At 41.1% G+C, this 15889-nt stretch overlaps 1 protein-coding gene across 6 annotated transcripts in view; it reads left to right on the forward strand.

Moving 5' to 3' along the window:
- The window catches only part of NTRK2 (neurotrophic receptor tyrosine kinase 2), a 545280-nt gene that overhangs the window by 196418 nt on the left and 332973 nt on the right, over positions 1-15889 (forward strand). For 5 of the 6 annotated variants that reach the window (XM_032164403.2, XM_032164410.2, XM_032164411.2 and 2 more), the window contains exons 2-3: positions 15174-15248; positions 15363-15434. In XM_032164403.2, coding sequence (XP_032020294.1) covers positions 15174-15248; positions 15363-15434 — 147 coding nt within the window. The remainder of the gene's footprint in view (positions 1-15173; positions 15249-15362; positions 15435-15889) is intronic. The other variant, XM_058445160.1, reaches the window with a different exon arrangement.

Consider the following 15889-nt stretch of genomic DNA (forward strand, 5'->3'; position numbering starts at 1 on the left):
AGACTCCATGTGTATTTGAAAGTTAAATTTTTAAAAATGAATGGGAATTATGTATTTGGCAGGTTTTTTTCTTTTTTTTGTGGAGACGGGGTTTTGCCACGTTGCTCAGGCCGGTCTTGAACTCCTGGGCTCAAGTGATTCACCTGCCTTTGGCCTCCCAAAGTGCTGGGATTACAGGTGTAAGCCACTGTGCCTGGTTTTGGCATGGGAATTATGGAACCAACATAAAATGTTTAACTCTGATGAGAAAAGTCTTATTTTTGGAGTTGAGTCATTGGCTCTCATGATAAGCCTAGGTGACCCTCTAGGATTTAACTTTTTGGCTGTCTCATTTGTCTCATTTGCACAAATCTTTCTCATTAGACCTATTTGTTTCTTGGAGATCAGGTAACTCTGGAGTGATTCTTTTCCCCTGGATTTTCCGCTGTTGCGGAGGAATTGCTTTCCCACCAATAAAAAGTGTCTTCTGGAGCTTAAATTCCTGGTGTCTTGAGGGTACTACAGAGCCTCTTACTTACCCAGTCTACCCTAGAATCCACGTGGTCATTACCATCCTTCGATTGCATTTTGTATCTATACACATAAGTTCAGAAGGCAATAGATACTCTGTTGGCAAAGTCATCTTTTCCCATGGGTAGCTCAAATTGAGGACAGGAACTAACTTTTATATGTGCTTATATTGATTGATTGATTGACTGACTCATGCATTCATTCATTTGGTTACTCAATCAGCAAATCAGTTTTGAACATGTCTTTGCCCCTGGTACTTTCCTGGGTCTTGGGTGACAAGACTTAGGCCAGCTCCTACCATTTATACCTTTTATATGGTCTGTTTCAAGGGCACAAACAGAGCCCCCAGTCAGACGGCCCTACCTTTCTCTCTCCTCAAAACTACAAGGGACCTTATATGCAGGTGCATGGACAGTTCGGCCTACACACCCAAACTCTATCAACACCACCATAGACATCAACCTTGGACTTCCCCCTTTCCCTTACACTGCTGTGCCTGGTGTGTACATATCCATGGCTTGGTGCACCCTCGGGAAGATGGATCCAAGGAAAAGGCCTGCTCAGGCCCTAGAAGTGGACTCAGGGTCTTTGAGTAGGGAATTCTGGGATCCTGGGGAAGGGTGAGGTCCAGGAAGGAGCATCCTGTTGGCTCTGTGGACTCCTTGCCTCATGTGGAAGCACTTGCTGAAGGAGAACAGAGTGATGGGCTCCAAAGGACCTGGGCCTAATGCTCAGGGCTAAAGGTACCGTGGGCCAGGCTGATCCGCCCTCTGCATTGTGGACCTGGCCTCTGCCTCACTGTGTTTTTGCACTACGATGATGATGCTCTGGATCAGGGCAAGTGCAGGGCATATGCCCTGGGAGTGTGTAGAGGGGTGGCCAGGCTCTTCAGATGGTTCCTACATTTCAGTGCCCCACCCTCTCTTCAGGGGCTCCATGTTCCCAACAAGGACAGAGTATACTGGATTCCTCCCCATCAAGTTTTTTGATATTATCATAGACACAAGCAGATCACAAGCAAAGCATAGATCTGTCCCCAGCAGTCAATGAGAATTGTTAAACATCGTTAGCTACCAGCTTCCCCCTTTCTCTCTTCCCCATATGGATTTTATTATTGCCCCTGAAAGTTCTGGGTCTAAATGTAATGTTTCAAGAATCAGCTAATTGTGGCTAAATACTATTATTTTTTACTGGGACCCCAGGAGGATCCTGAGATTTTAAAAACTGTGCCTGAAAAGTTCCTTTCCTCGCGATGTCTTTTTTCCTGAATTGAAAAATTACTGAATATGTCAGTAGACATGCATAATGGATTGACAGATTAATTTTCCATTTTCTTTGGGAGTTTGTATAGGGGAGTGATTCCTGTTGTAACATTGATGGGTTAAGGGCTCCACTAGGATGTGTGGTCTGCCACTACTACTTTGGACTAGTAACTAAAGCTTTCATGTCTCAGTTTCCCCATCTGGAACAGTGGGCAATAATAGAAAAATAGAAAAGCATTACTGTGAGGTTAAAATGAGCTGATGCATGTAGAATGCTTATAACAGTGCCTGACACACAGTTTGCACTCTGCTGTTAGCTTATTTGTGTGTGCATGTGTGGCGCTATCTTCAAATATGATTCAGAGGAAACTACTCTGTGAGGTTGGGAGGACTGAAAAGCAAAAGACTCTGCCTTGAGCATGACACTGAACAGCCTGAGGCTAAGAGGACAGATGTAAATGGAGCTGGTTCCCTTTGCATGCCCTTTGGCTTGTCTGTGCATTACTCTCATTGTGTAGGACCTAGTGTGCTTAGCGGATTGGGACATTAACCATTTGTGTGCTGAGCGATCACAAGTGAGATTTCCTGACTGTTATTCAGTCATTGTCTTTGCTCTGTGACTTTGGTTTCTTTGATGGTCATGGTCTATTTTATTCATCAGGTTGTTTATTAACAGTCCTCCTGGACTCTGGGATTGTCAGTCATTTTCTCTTTTATTTTTCTCCATTTTTTCTTTTAACTGTCCTTCTCACTCTTTAGTTGTAAGGCCTTTAAAACATAGACATCTTATCCTTTTAAAAAAGAAAAGAATTGTAGTGAAACACACGTGACATAAAGTTTGCCATTTTAACCATTTTTAAGTTCATATTTGAGTGATGCTAAGTACATCCACATGTTGTGTAACCATCACCACCATCCATCTCCAGAACTCTTTACACCTGGAATAATTGAAACTCTGTACCCTCTAAACCATGACCCCCTATAACCTTACCTCCCTCTAGTGCCTGGCAACCACCATTCTACTTTCTGTCTCTATGAATTTGACTGTTCTAGGTACCTCAAAAATGTACATCTTTCTGAACAGTAATATATCCCTTGAATTAAAAGCTTTTTTTCAAAATAAGATGTTTGTTTAGGACTTCAGATATTCATGCTTTCCTTTTGCAAAATAACTTACTTATTGTGGCCTTACACAACCACTATTATTGGAATTTCTTTCCACTAGCATCTTTGCAGTTTAACTCCAAAGAAAGTAATCTCTAGCCTTCTATAAAAATGACTGAAGGTTAACATGAGAAGTGAAACGCTGAAGATAAAATGGGAAGTGTCCCTGAACTTCACTCCCTTTCCTTACTCCCATAGCCTATAAATTGTTGGCTGAAAAATTGTGCCAATATCAAAACAGACCTTCATGGAGATCCTAAAATTTTACCACTGGAATCATTCTCCTTTCTTGACATGATGCGTGATGCTCATTTTTCTCTTTGCCATGCTTGATCTATCCTGAAGCTGGAGAAGAAGTATTAGTTCCAAAAATTTTCTTCATATGGAATGATTTGTCCTGACTGGAGGCCAAGAGCTTTCAAAACTGTGTTCTGCTGTGATTTGTGCTGACCTGAATGCTTTTTAGAATTCTTACAGTCCAGGCGAATCATTGGAGATTCTTCTTCAAGAGTCATAAATGGGAAATTTATTGGCCTGAAATAACAGCGAAAGAGGAAAAGACATTTAAAAAAATGATAATTTAATCCAAAAAAAAAAATTAGCCAGGTGTGGTGATGGGTGGTGGCGGGTGCCTGTGGTCCCAGCTACTCGGGAGGCCGAGGCAGGAGGATGGTGTGAACCCGGGAGGCAGAGCTTGCAGTGAGCCGAGATCACGCCACTGCACTCCAGCCTCTGAAATTTTAAAAAATCATAGGTGAAATTACTTACTAACCCATTTCTTGAAAACAACTAGTATAGGGTAATTCTATAGTGTCAGCATATTGTACATAAAGACCATTTAATTTTTATGGAATGAATGTTAAAAATGTCACAATCAGTTTTTCATTAGTATTTGAATAACTATTTGAATTATAATTATTTTATACAATAAAATTAATAAGGTAAAAATGAGAGGGATGAAAGAATTAAAGACAAGAACTCCAACTAACCCTAATGGTTGGCATAGTTGCTGTAACTGAGTGCAACATTTGTCCCCAACTTCCTGGCAGTGAAAAGAGAAACTCATTATTAGGAAGGAGAATGCCTACTAATTCCACAGGAACACAGATTTGTCTGGCAGTGTATTCCAAAAGGAATTTCTTTTGCAGGAACAATAAGCGATGTCATACACAGTTTTTATGAAAAATCCAGAAGTAGCTTTCATTTTCTTCTTCCTGAGAAAGCCAGTGAAAGTTGGAGGAAGTGACAAGGACGTCAATTCTGCAAGGAGGCTAAAGTAGCCCAAGAATTTAATCTCCTATCCCAGGGCTGTAATTATAACACTGATACAACTCAGGATGTTAGACTCCCATTCCTACATGCCCTTTGCTGAACCAGGCTTTGATGGAAACTGGACTGCACATGATTTGAAGTTGTCCCCTTTGACCAGAGCCTGGAAAATTTTAGTCTCTGTTGCTGGTTAAGGCCAGATCTGTTCTCTTTGAAAACCAAACAAGCAGATGGTGGGGGCTGACATCCTTTTATAAAAACCAAGCAGCCTGGTCTGTGTGCTCGTTCGGGTGGAAGCTACCCTATCTGAGTATGAAGATGAGCTGCAGAGGTACCAGCAGAGATGCAGGCTTCCTGGGGGAAGCAGCCCTGTGACTGCCTCAGAACTTAGACAAATGCTTGATTGAAATCCCAGAGTTCCACCCCACAGAGCAGCGGAGAAGGTTTTGGCCTAGGAGCTGTTAGGAGCAGGTGTGACCAGACGGCCTCCCCAGCCATAGGAAAAGCTCCCTTAGGCTCCCGTGGTGCCTCCAACCCTGAGAGAGATGGTCCTCTTGTGAGCCTGCCAGGATGAATTAGCTGCCGAGGGCACCCCAAGTCACTGAATGAACTGACTTGTGTTTCTGACCGATGTTAGAGTACATCTGCTCCAAATAAAAACTGTGGCTTAAACGTCAACTTTTAAGCCATTTTTATTTTTTGGAGAGTAGTTCAGTGTCATTTTTGTCCTGGAACTCTTCATGGTTTAATATGGTAAAATGGTGCCATGGTACCTGTTCAGTTATTGTCTTCCCATTGGCTGTCGTGGATTACTGTGACCTATGAAAGATCTGAGACCTAATGTAAAATATACAATGATATTAATTAAATAAATTGGAAGAAAAAAATTGTCAGAAAAAAAACCCATCCCTTGCTTCTCCTGGGAATTGTATTTACCATTATACCAACTATCAAATTACCTTGGCTATGTCTATGCAAGTATTAATTCATTTTTAACAACAGAAGTTTGCAAAGTTTCCAGAACAGATAAAAGTAACTTAAAGACATTGTTAATTTTTAATTGTAGTTTCTGTGTCATTTTACACACAGTTTCTTTTCTTTTCTTTTTTCTTTTTTTTTTTTTTTTGAGACAGAGTCTCACTTTGACTCCCAGGCTGGAATCCAATGGCGTGATTTTGGCTCACTATAACCTCCGCCTCCCAGGTTCAAGGATTCTCCTGCCTCAGCCTCCTGAATAGCAGGGATTACAGGCATGTGCTACCCACCTGGCTAATTTTGTATTTTTAATAGAGACGGGGTTTCTCCATGTTGGTCAGGCTGGTCTTGAACTCCTGACCTCAAGTGATCAGCCCACCTCGGCCTCCCAAAGTGCTGGGATTACAGGCGTGAGCCACCACACCCAGGGCTTACATACAGTTTCTGTGTGCTACTCTTCTGGTAGCATTTATTTGATGAGGTTGATTTTAGAGATTGCTATGCATGGGAGCTCTATACATCTCCTATTCATGTAGGAGATTAGTTGGAGCATTAAAGTCTCTTATGAGTAAGAATTAAATCAGGTGTCATAAAATCTTTCCATGGGCCAGTGAAAGATCGGAAGTTGCTCAGGATGGAACCAACTGGAAATGTGCTCCAAACAACCCAGGGGCAGCACAGCTCATGGTTGCCAGGAGGAGATGCTGGTTCGGTTTCATGGACCTTCTGTTTTCTTAAGACAACATGAAAATTCAAAACTTTTTAAATGTGAAAATTTTCAATCTCAAATGTTAGTGACTAATTAAAATTTTCTAAAAAGTAAAGCACCCTTGTTGGCCAGATCCAGACCACGTGCTTTTGACTGTGACCTCTGGCCGATCATCAGTTGCTCAGATTTACCCATCATGCTACTTGTAGGCTGAGATCCAGTCTTAAACTTGCATTCAGGGCTATGGCAATAAGTCAAATTAAAGTTATCCTTTCCTTATAGAGACCTATATGTTTTATGAAGAAAGAAAATGTTAAGTTTTTTTTTCTCATGATTTTCTCATCATAAATTGTGGTGGTCCCTTTTGGAAATCACCATATTGGTGGGAACAGATAAGAAAAATGCTATATAAACACTCAGAGAGAAATACAGAGTGTAATTTTTTTCTGTATAATATTTTGAAGATTTTTTCTTACAATTTATGTACTGAAGAGAACTGAGATATTATCAATTCAAATTTCCTCTTGCACTAGAGGCCGGGTGACATTAAGCTCACTAGCTAGTTAGTAACCAAGCCAGGCCTTGAACCTGGTCTGTTCATTTTAAATAATAATTAGCATTAATTGAAATTCTCATGTGCAGTCTGGTTTTCTAATTTTCCCAACAACCCTAGGAGGCAGTTACTGTCATTACTGCATTTTGCAGACAAGGAAACTGAGGCGTAGGGACTTGTCTCAGGTCATATAGCCAGTAAGAGGTGAAGCTAGTGCAGTATGTTTAGCCCTCATCCTACACTACCAATTATTTTCCAGGCACTCAAATTTGTAAATACCCAGAGTGTTTGGGCTGTTCTAATAAGCTGCAGTTTTCAGAGGATGGCATTGTGTAAGAATCTGAAGATTTCTTATTTATCTCCTATTGTTGCTCTATGTAGGTATAATACAGGACATCATCCTAAAAAGTATCCCTGTTCTTTTCCATTGACTGTTGTGTTTGGGCCGTGATTATTTGTAAAGGTCCATTATGCAAAAACCCTAGAAATTATTTATCATGAAGGTGCTGGATTTACAAGTCCCCAGTCCTAGAGCGTGGTACGGTGGCTACGGGCTCAGACTTCAGAGGCAGATACATCTGGGTTCAAATCCTGTTTTGGCAGCTATGTGACTTAGGGGAAGTGACCTGGCATGGCGAGGCCCCAGTTTCATCTTCTGAAAAATGGGAACAATCATAGAACTCTCCTGGTAGCATTATTTTGTTAGGAGACAGTCCCTGGGTAGCCTTCTGGCTAACACCAGTTAGCACTCCATAAAGAGGGAGTTACTGGTGCTACTTCAAAGCTCATGGCCAAAAAGAAACTGAAAACTGAAAATGCCACTGCTCAACAGCATGTAGTAGTAAGCTCTTCAAATTTAGATTTTGGGCTTGCTCATTTAGCATTCTTTTTATTCACATCCTCACAGTTGGGGTGCATACCCCCTCAAGAATAGAGCCACAGACTGAGAGTCCAATCTTTTGTATCACCTGCACCTGCTCAGGGATTGACTTTCAGAACTCTTTCTCAGCATTTTTGCTGAGAAACTGAAACTGCCTAGCTGTGAACCCAGGGACCAAGGGAATTTTTTTTTTAAGAAAAGGATTATTCTACTCCCTATGGAAGAAATCTTAGAGCAGAGAGAATCCTATCATAGTTGAAATGCCGTGGCCGTAAGCCTGGGAATTTGAGTTCTATCTACTTTTATCAAATCTAATCTATCAATCAATCATCTGTCTATCTAGAGATGATAGATTGATTGATATCATCTGGAGATGATAGATAGATTGATTGATAGATTAGATTTGATAAAAATCTATCTATCAGCCGGGCACGGTGGCTCACGCCTGTAATACCAGCACTTTGGGAGGCCAAGGCAGGTGGATCATGAGGTCAGGAGATGGAGACCATCCTGGCTAACACGGTGAAACCCCGTCTCTACTAAAAATACAAAAATTAGCTGGTCGTGGTGGCGGGTGCCTGTAGTCCCAGCTACTCGGGAGGCTGAGGCAGGAGAATGGCATGAACCCAGGAGGTGGAGCTTGCAGTGAGCCAAGATCGCGCCACTGCACTCCAGCCTGGGTGACAGAGTGAGACTCCGTCTCAAAAAAAACAAAAACAAAAACAAAAACAAATTCTATCTGTGTATTTATCTATTTATTGATCTATCTACAAGGAGGGAGGATGGGGTAGCAGGAAATGATTCCACTTTGAAGAGTCACCATTTGAAATATTCACAGCTGCTTCCATTTCATTTTGATGTGTTGCCAAAGTACAGTTCAGGTAATAAAGTCTAGGCTAAAGGGGAATTTTTCTTTTGAGTAATACCACTATTAAGCTAATATATGTAAAGACAAGATGCATTAGATACTACTCCTTGTTGCTTGAAAAGATTACCTAGAGGAATTATTTGATAGGTTGTTAAAGCAAATGTGAAACCTTTTAAAATGTAATGAGGACCCTTTCCAGGAACCTGTAACTCAAAAGTATTTCTGTGAATTTTCTCTAAAATTACCTCTTTTCTCTTATTTTCCAAAAAGCCAGCTATAAGCTTTTTGTTAAGCCAAAGAAGAGGAAATTCTTCACCCTCAGAAAAATGTCTTAGTAAAGGTCCTGAATGTCAAATTGAGACTGGAGAAGATTTGGTGACACACAAAACAAGATGACAAATAGCATGTACTTTATGTTCTAATTCTTTATCTGTCCACTTTTGGATCACTCTTCAAAGCTTGAGCTCAATGCCCTTTCTCCCTTTAAGCCTTCACTGACCTGCCCAATTATTTAAATATATATAAATAAATATATATTTCCAATAATATTTTGTAGTTCCTTCCACTGTGTCCTCACAGGGCAAGTGCATGTACCTCTTCTTAAAACCTTTTCTTTTTGGCTCATCATATCCTGTGGCAGTGTCCACAGTCTCTACTTAGAGCATCATCTCCTTCAAGATCAAGAATAGCTGGATTTGAAGAGTCTTGGAGCCATTTCTAGTCTTACATTCCTCACATGTTGGGGTTCTGTGGCAAATGAATGCTTATCTGCTGAGGGCAATTATTATTATTATTTTAGATAAGATCTTGCTCTGTCACCCAGGCTGGAGTGCAGTGGAGCTATCATGGCTCACTGTAGCCTTAACTTCCTGGGCTCAAGTGATCCTCCCACCTCAGTCTCCCAAGTAGCTGGGACCACAGGCACCTGCCACCATGCCCAGCCAATTATTAAATTTTGTGTAGACACGGTATTACTATGTTGCCCAAGCTGGTCTCGAACTCCTGGACTCAAGCGATCCTCCTGCCTTGGCCTCCCAAAGTGTTAGGATTACATGTGTGAGCCACTGTGGCTAGCTGGTTTTTATCACTTAAATAAATAAGTAGTTGGTTTGAATATGTTGTGTTGTTGTAATCTAAATTAGCTTATAGATTGGACAAATTTGGGGTTCCAAATCAGCTTTCAACTCCCTTCTGTTATTGTCTTTCCTTTGTTTGCTTGTTTTCTGCATGAGAAGTGAAGCTGTGTCCTGTGATGGTGACAAACTCCAGGTGGAGGATCAGTGTACCTGTTTGGGTGCCCTAAGTCAACATACATTCCTTGAGCATCAGCTCTGTGCTAGGAAACAGAGATCAGTGAGATGAGATGAGGAGCTAGCAATTCAGTTATGGAGTCAGGTAGATTCACAGAAAAATAAAATTGAGGGTACAAAGAGTACCTCCCCTTGCTCTAATTCTTAATTGCAAACTTACGAGTGTAATAAATGCTAAAACTGCATGCCAACTGATGGAATAAAAATGTTCTGATTGGAAAAAGCATTTTTGGTGTTGTGTCTACAAATCACTCAAGTAGTCTTGGAGGGTCCTGGGATAGATTTAGATGAGTACATTGAGAAGACCCTAACGTATAAGATCCAGTCTTTAGGGCAGTAGTTAATGGCCTTGGGATGTAGTAAATGTGCAAAAAACCACAGCAAAAACAGCCGTCATAATATGAGGTCCTAGCAAGAGTCCTGTATATGGACTTGGAAAGGGAGGAAGGCACATTCTGGGCAGAACGGGATGGTTGAAGGCCACCAGTGATTCCTGGCAGATTATTAATAAAGGATGAGGGCTAGGGACCCTGGGGGACTGAGGAGGTGAGAGAAATTCCTAAGGAGTACCAAATTAAACAAAAAATCCGAATTCAGCATGCCTCTTGGTCACTATTTAAGGGCCGCTGACTTGCCTAAGAGAGCATGCAAGCAACGTCTGCAGGCTGGGGGGTGGAGGGAAGCTCAATTTTCTGAGAAGATGAAAGCTTCGTGGACCTCATGTGAGATTCCTGTGAGGCAAGTTTGGGGACATGGGCTCTGGGGGCGGAGGGGCTGTGCCTGGAAGCCCCTGGGCCTAAGCTTTCTAGAGCAGTGGGCCTAGGTTAGAGGAGTTTGAGGTTGTCATGGAGAGAAATCTCCTGGTTGGGGTGTGTGCCACAATTCTGGGCCTTCCCACTGCTCCCTTGAGGGAATTGCACCCTTTTTGGAGATGTGTTTTATTAAGCAGAGCTTGACTCGGTGAAGAGCCCACAGTGTCACTGCACTTTAACAGGGGCAGTGGGGAGTGGTTTTCTGGGAAAGAGCCTGCTGCTCGCCTATCAGTGGCCCTGACCTGGCACTTCCTCTTTCCTCCTAACCCTATGCCTTTGGGATCAGTTGCCCTGAGGCAGAGAGCAGGAGAGGCCGGGGCTGTGGAGATCCTCCTGGAGGCAGGTGGAAGTCACCAGGAGGGGGCAGCGCAGCACGCACCTTGGTCTTCTGTTTCCATCCGGAGGCTGTGGGGCAGGGAAAGAAAGCTGTTAGCTGTTTGCTGTTTGGGTTGTCTAGGGAACCAAGAACTTGAGCTCAGGTGTGTTTGTCCACTGAGTCACTGAGAAACCCTGGGGTCTGGCTTTCCTGCAGTTATTTCCTTTGTATGGTTGTTGCCGTCTCTGTCTCTCTTTCTTTCGCTCCCTCCCTCCCATCCTTTCTTGCTTGCTGTCTCTCTCTTTCTTTTCTTTTTTCTTCATAAATTTTAAAAATTCAGAAAAGTATAATGACATAACTTTATATAATTACATTCAGAAATGATAGTTTAATATTTTTAAACTATTTTTTCTTTTAATAAAATAGTTTAGCAGTTTAATAACATAAATGGTATAAATAGTTTCTCTGTGTGTGTGTGTGTGTGTGTGTGTGTGTGTGTAAACCCAGACCCATTCTCCTTTCCCAAGGCCACCTTCCTTGGAATCATCTTTCTATACTTTGCATATCTACTTGACTGTGAACACTATGTGGTATTATTTTTTGTGTATGTTTAAAAGTTCACACAGATTGTTTTATATTACATGTACATATCAGTATACAATTTTGCTTATCTTCTTTCTCACTTAGCATAGCAGTGTCTTTCTGTTCCAATATGTAGATCTGATTTAATCTAACATATATATATATATATTACACACCTTATTTTAAACAATTTCTATTTCTTTATGGATGGACACTTGGGTCGTTCCAGCTTTTGACTCTGTGACAATGAATGTTGTAATATTCTACTGATCATATTACAATGACTATTCTTGAGTCCATATGTGAGAACTTCTCTTGGGTGAATACCTGGAATGGAATTGCTGGGCCATGAAGGGTTCTGATTTACAATTTTCCAAGATACAGGCCAAATGCTTTTCAAAGTAGTTATAAAAATTTACACTTCCTCCAACAATTTCAGAGAAATTTCATCACATCCATAGAAATGTTTTACATTGTTAGACTTTAAACATTTTGTCAATCTAGTGGGAGAGGAATAGTATGTCATTGTTATTTTAATTTACATTTCACATTTCTTAGGAGATAAGCAACTTTTCATGTTTTTTGGCCACTGAAATTTTCCCTCTGTGAATTGCCTGTTATTCACCTTACTGGCTTCTTTTCTAACCCTATGATTTGATTCTTCACTTAGTGGTAGCTAATGAGAGTTTCTTAGGGGGTAGATTTCCTGAGCAGTTTGTAGCTAGCATCTATATTGTGGACATGACTACACGTAGTAGCTTATGAGGGGGAATTCTTAGGATCTACTACTAGAGGAGCCCTTGCTGAAATTTTTTTTTTTTTGAGACGGAGTCTCACACTGTTGCCCAGGCTGGAGTGCAGTGGCGTGATCTCGGCTCCTGGAAAGCTCCACTTCCCAGGTTCACACCATTCTCCTGCCTCAGCCTCCTGAGTAGCTGGGACTACAGGTACCCGCCACCACACCTGGCTAATTTTTTGTATTTCTAGTAGAGACGGGGTTTCACCATGTTAGCCAGGATGGTCTCGATCTCCTAACCTCGTGATCCGCCCGACTCGGCCTCCCAAAGTGCTGGGATTACAGGCGTGAGCCGCCACGCCTGGGCCTTGCTGAACTTTTAATGCAGCTCTTCTGTTGGTCTTTCCATCTTGACAAGAAGAAAAATGTATTTATTTATCCAGGGCATTCTTGCCCCCACAGTAGAAGAGTATTCTCTAGTGACCATTTTTCATCACTTCTTTTGATGGTGCTTTTGATGGTTTTCAGCAAAATTTCCTGTCTGGTCTTAGATTTCAGAATAGTGGTACTTTGCTTAATTGGCTCATTTTCATCTCATGAATACTGTGAATTTACCATTGACCAAATTTATCCTCATCTCCTTCTTTCTTGGGCACTGGTGACTAGAAAGCATAGAATTAAGCTTATGTGTTTTTTTTTTTTTTTTTTTCCTAACTAGTGTATGCATTTCTAAACTGAATTCCGGGCTCCATTGATATCTCTTTATTTTTTATTTATTTTTATTTTTAAATTAAGTTATTTATTTATTTATTTTTGCCCACATAGTTTTGTGCAATCCATTGACATCTCTACCTCTGTCTTTCTCTCCTCTATGCCTTCCATTTTTATTTTCTGGTTTGTTGTATTCTGTCGAATAAAACCGGGGAGTTTATAAATTAAATGTCTGAAGCAAAATGAAAAGAAAGGGCATAAGTAACAAAAAGTTAAAGATGAGTGCCTTGTGCAGATCATAATAAAGTCCCCACTGAGTTCCAGGCCCTTGTTGTGAGCATGGAGGATGCAAGGATAATCCAGGAAAAGAGTGAGGAAGAACTCTTAATGACTTCAGGACAGTGACAGGCCTCATGCTTACGCAGCTGGTAGGAGGGGACAGGCTTGCCTAGAAGTCTGGATTGTGACTCCAGAGGAAAACTCGCCCACATTATCCTTTTTGCTGTCAGTTGCATGAGAAAAAGTATTAACATTCAGGGCTCTTTGGAATGCAGTTCTTATTGTGAGATCATTTAGAAGAGTGAGGTCACTGTGGTCTCTATTAAAAATGTTGGTGAAAAATCTTGCAAAAATGTATCTAAAGTATGATAACTCTGAAACATTTGACGTTAAAAATTGAGCATTCCTTTCAAGTCTTAAAATGTTTCCTTCTTCTATGTGTGGTGGGAGGAGAGAAGGGAACCAAAGCTTCCTGCACATTTATTAAGTGTGCCAGGCCCTGGGCATCAGGGACAACTAAGAATTTTTTCAGAAGAAGTCGCCGTTCTATCCTGGAGGCTGGTTTTTTATGTAACAGGGGACAATGTTTGTGTGGATGGTTTTAAAAGTATTTCTCTTTGGTATAATTTTGTCTTCTCAGAGAATCTACTGATTTTTATTTTTAAAATTTATTTTCTAAAAAGAGGTGTCCAAACCCTTACCATACAGCTTGTCATCATTTTCTTTCACACAGTGGGGGACCTATAGATGCTGTATGTTCCTCCCCATCATTTAATATTTTTTTCATTTTAACTCACATTGTCAACAGCAGGGCTACATATTTGTTTTCAGTGTCTTAATTGGAATATGTTATATATCTTTAATTTTTTCAAAAAGAAAGGGGAGATTTCATCCTGGCATAATTTCTTGTAATGCCTTTGTAACTCCAAGTGCAGTTCATCTGTTTCTCCATCCGTCCATCCATCGGTCCATCCATCGGTCCATCCATCCATCCATCCATCCATCCATCCATCCATCCATCCTTAGAGTACCTACCTTGTACTGGGTACTGAGCCAGATGCTGTAATGCATATTAAGAATTATAAAACAGATCTAACAATCTCAAAGACATTGTGATCTAAGAAAACTGAATAGACAGGTACTTAAATAACTGTAGTACAGGGTAGAGTATAGGAAATTCCATGATGATGGTTTTAATAGCTATTTGTTTGTATCACTAGGGACTTTACTGATTGCAAATTATAGAAATTAAGATCAACTTAGGTTAGTGACATCTAGCCTCAAAGACAGTTGTATCTAAAGGCTCAAGTGGTATTTTTAGAGTTCTGCCTCTTTAGCTCTGCTTCTTTCTGTGGACTGACTTCATTCTTGGACAGTCTATTTCCTTGTAGCAGAAAATTTCCCCATGGAAGCCCCAGGCCTGTGCCATCCTTCAGCTATGATCCCAGAGAAAGACAGAGACTCTCTCTTTCCCAGCATTCATTTATTTAATCTCGGGGAAGACTCCTCTTGGTGTAATTGAGATCATGTGCACATCTCTAAGCTTACCAATGTGGCCAAAGGGATGGAGTTTTCTCTCTATTCACCCCTATATTGGAGGGCTTTGGGGAAGGGGGAGGGAGGAGGGTCCCCGTGGAGAGTGCGCTAAGGCCATATGGGGTTTGTGAAATGTGGTTCATCAAAGGAAAGATTGATATTTTTACTGACAAAAGCAGAAGAAGGAGATGCTGGGCCAGGAAAATAGAGAGAAAAGAGGAAGGGGTAGGGAAAATGCACTTTAGTATTTTAGGAGGTAAAGGAAGGAGTGGCTGTCTCTCTTGAAATGTGAGGAAATATGCGACTTTTCTTGTGCAGTGATGACAGCAGAATCTCTGTGGCTCTCACCGTAAGAGTGGAAACACCTTTGAGAGGAGTAGATGCATTTTCATGGTGTTTTCACCTATGTACACTGGTGATACTCTGAAAGGGAAAGAAAAGTGAAATTGTTGGGTGAAAGAATGATAAAACATGAGGAGAAATGAAACCCAGTGAATGGGTTATTGACCATGAAACTGGTCAGTCATGGTTTCTGCTCAGTCATGCTCAATTTTGCTTTCCTGCCATATTTAAAAAAATGGCGAGGCTCGGATGGGTGTGGAGGGAGCGCCTTGGACACCTGGCTGAGGTGGATGGGAGTTCTTCATGGTGCTGCTGCCTACATTCTGAGTCACTGAGATTCACTCTCTGCTTTGTTACAGTTTCATTGCAAATCAGAAAAGGTTAGAAATCATCAATGAAGATGATGTTGAAGCTTACGTGGGACTGAGAAATCTGTGAGTACGCAGGACCAGCACACATTATCTCAGAGATTTTTCCTGTTGTCTACTCTGCTCAGGCAGGCATTCACTGGTTTGTTCTAATATGCGTGAAATTATGCGTTTTCACAGGACAATTGTGGATTCTGGATTAAAATTTGTGGCTCATAAAGCATTTCTGAAAAACAGCAACCTGCAGCACATGTAAGTAGAGATTGATTCTTTTGCTTCCCAGGACCCATTTTATTCAATATTTCCCCCCTCTGTTTATTTTCCTTCTTTTCCAACTTGAAACCTCCCTTTTTAAAGTTAGTGTAGCTGTGATAATAGCTTAGAAACATTAGCTCTGATTTTGTTTGATTTTTTGAATAGCTTCAGAGGGGTACTTAGAACAGGCTGTTTATTCCCTTTCATGAATTTTTGGGCCAGTTCCATCTTGGACAGAGCAATAGGCTAGCAGCAAGGAGTCTGATGTGAAAACTGTGTCCTTGCACAGAGTTCTTGATTTTCTTCCTTGGAATCATGACATGCTCCCTGGAAGACATCAAACTAGTGGAATCGAAAGAAGCTGACTTGGCCTTGGCCTTTATAGGGAAATAAAAATTACTGGTGCTTTTCCCCCCACAATAGGAATCTCTTTTGAACCTTCATTTTCCCAA

This window comes from Hylobates moloch, unplaced genomic scaffold, assembly GCF_009828535.3.
Source record: "Hylobates moloch isolate HMO894 unplaced genomic scaffold, HMol_V3 SCAFFOLD_10, whole genome shotgun sequence".
In the NCBI taxonomy this organism is placed as follows: Eukaryota; Metazoa; Chordata; class Mammalia; order Primates; family Hylobatidae; genus Hylobates; species Hylobates moloch.